Raw genomic sequence first — 1,682 nt, forward strand, 5'->3', positions numbered from 1 at the left:
TCCCAAGTGCTGCGATTACAGGCGTGTGCCACCACGCCCAGTCTCAATCACCATCTCAGGGTGCCCTGGGCCGAGGGCCAGCACGGCATGCTAGGGACTGAACCCTGGCCGCTGTGCTCTGCCGAAGCAGGAGCTTTAGTCCACTGAGCTATCTGGTTTGCCCCTACTTAGGTAATTTTTAATTTCTAAAAATTAACCTAGTAAATGACAGATTTGTCTTAAGACCTTCTAGAGTATGCAGTATACCTGTGGGATCTGTATTATTTGGAGCTGTAGTGGGTGGAGAGAGGAAAGAGTGGACTGAACTTCTTTTGGTAGGAAAGATTACTTTCTCTTTAAAGTGGGCTCTGACAGTAAGCCCCCCATTGCATAGACACTGAGTCATCCTGACTCTTCCTGTGTAACGTTGTTAACCATCCCCTCTCGGTGATAACCATTTGAACTTTATTGTTCAATCACCATCCTCCCAGTCAAGGTCTTTACCTGGTAGATGTTCTTTATCTTTCTGCTATGTATCAGGCACTCTATTCTCTGGACATGAGCATATTTTCTTTAACTTTTTTGGTGTGAGCTTTGTCACTTTCTGTCAAAAAGGAAGCGAGAAGGAAAGAGAGAGTGACAGAGACAGACAGACAGACAGAATCATTTCCCGGTTTGTCTTTCTGGTGAACATGTACCCATCAAGCTTTGTGAATCCTTCCCTAACTCCCAGCAGGGGAGTTTATTCTCTCCCTTTATTTTCACCTCCTAGCATGCATAGCTCCATTTCTACAGTAGTTATCTTAACAATTGTCTACGGTAATTATTTAAATCGTAATTCATCGTTTAGCAGGCGCAGCACCAGGGAAGGGGAGAACCTGTCCATTTCCAGAGCATTTCCCCAGTAGATCTGTTTGCTTCCTACAACCTCTGAAGACATATAACTACGACACTATGGCAGGGATTTTGTGTTCAGTGGTTCACAGGCCCCCAGGCAGGCTACAGACTGTGACAAAATGTGTAGAATCTCTCATGGGTACAGATTGGATTCATCACAAAGTTACCAAATCAAGAATTCCAGATAAAGTGTTTCAGCTTTCACCTGAAGATCATGAAAAGTATGGTGGGGATCCACAGCACCCTCATAAACTACATGTTCTTACCAGAATAAAAAGTACAATAAGACAACCATATTGGGAAAAAGATGTAATCAAGATGCTTGGATTAGAAAAAGTACACACTCCTCAAGTTCATAAGAACGTCCCTTTAGTAAATGCAAAGCTGAAAGTGGTTAAGCATCTCATAAGAAACCAGCCTCTGAAGCTGCCTCAAGGACTTCCCACAGAAGAGAACACGGCTAACATGTGCCTCAAGAGTACCGGGGAGTTAGTAGTGAAGTGGCAGCTGAAGCCTGTGGACACCTGTAAGCCCAGCACTCAGGGGGCGAAGGCAGAAGAATCCTTGCAAGTTCAAGGACAGACCCAGTCTGCATAGTTCAAGACCAGCCTGATAACAAAAGCCAGGAAGCAGTGCTCAAGGTGAGGATCAGAGCTCCCCAAAAAAGAACCATAGCCATCCTCAGTGACAATGGGGTCCTAAGCTCTGCCTCCATTTAGAACAGCCGAGTTCATCAGGAAGGCCAGCATAACAAGCGCCTCAGGAGAGCCAACAGCTCTCTACGGCTTCCCTGCAGCTTCTCTTCC

At 45.5% G+C, this 1,682-nt stretch overlaps 1 protein-coding gene across 1 annotated transcript; it reads left to right on the plus strand.

Moving 5' to 3' along the window:
- Positions 1-828: 828 nt before the first annotated feature.
- LOC101568518 (39S ribosomal protein L30, mitochondrial-like) lies at positions 829-1,473 on the plus strand. Its single transcript, XM_012517521.2, has one exon. The coding sequence runs from the start codon at positions 934-936 to the stop codon at positions 1,471-1,473; it is 540 nt and encodes a 179-aa protein (XP_012372975.1). The 5' UTR covers positions 829-933.
- The last annotated feature ends 209 nt before the right edge of the window (positions 1,474-1,682 follow it).

The sequence above is a fragment of the Octodon degus genome, unplaced genomic scaffold, assembly GCF_000260255.1.
Source record: "Octodon degus isolate 3935 unplaced genomic scaffold, OctDeg1.0 scaffold00186, whole genome shotgun sequence".
NCBI classification, from domain to species: domain Eukaryota; kingdom Metazoa; phylum Chordata; class Mammalia; order Rodentia; family Octodontidae; genus Octodon; species Octodon degus.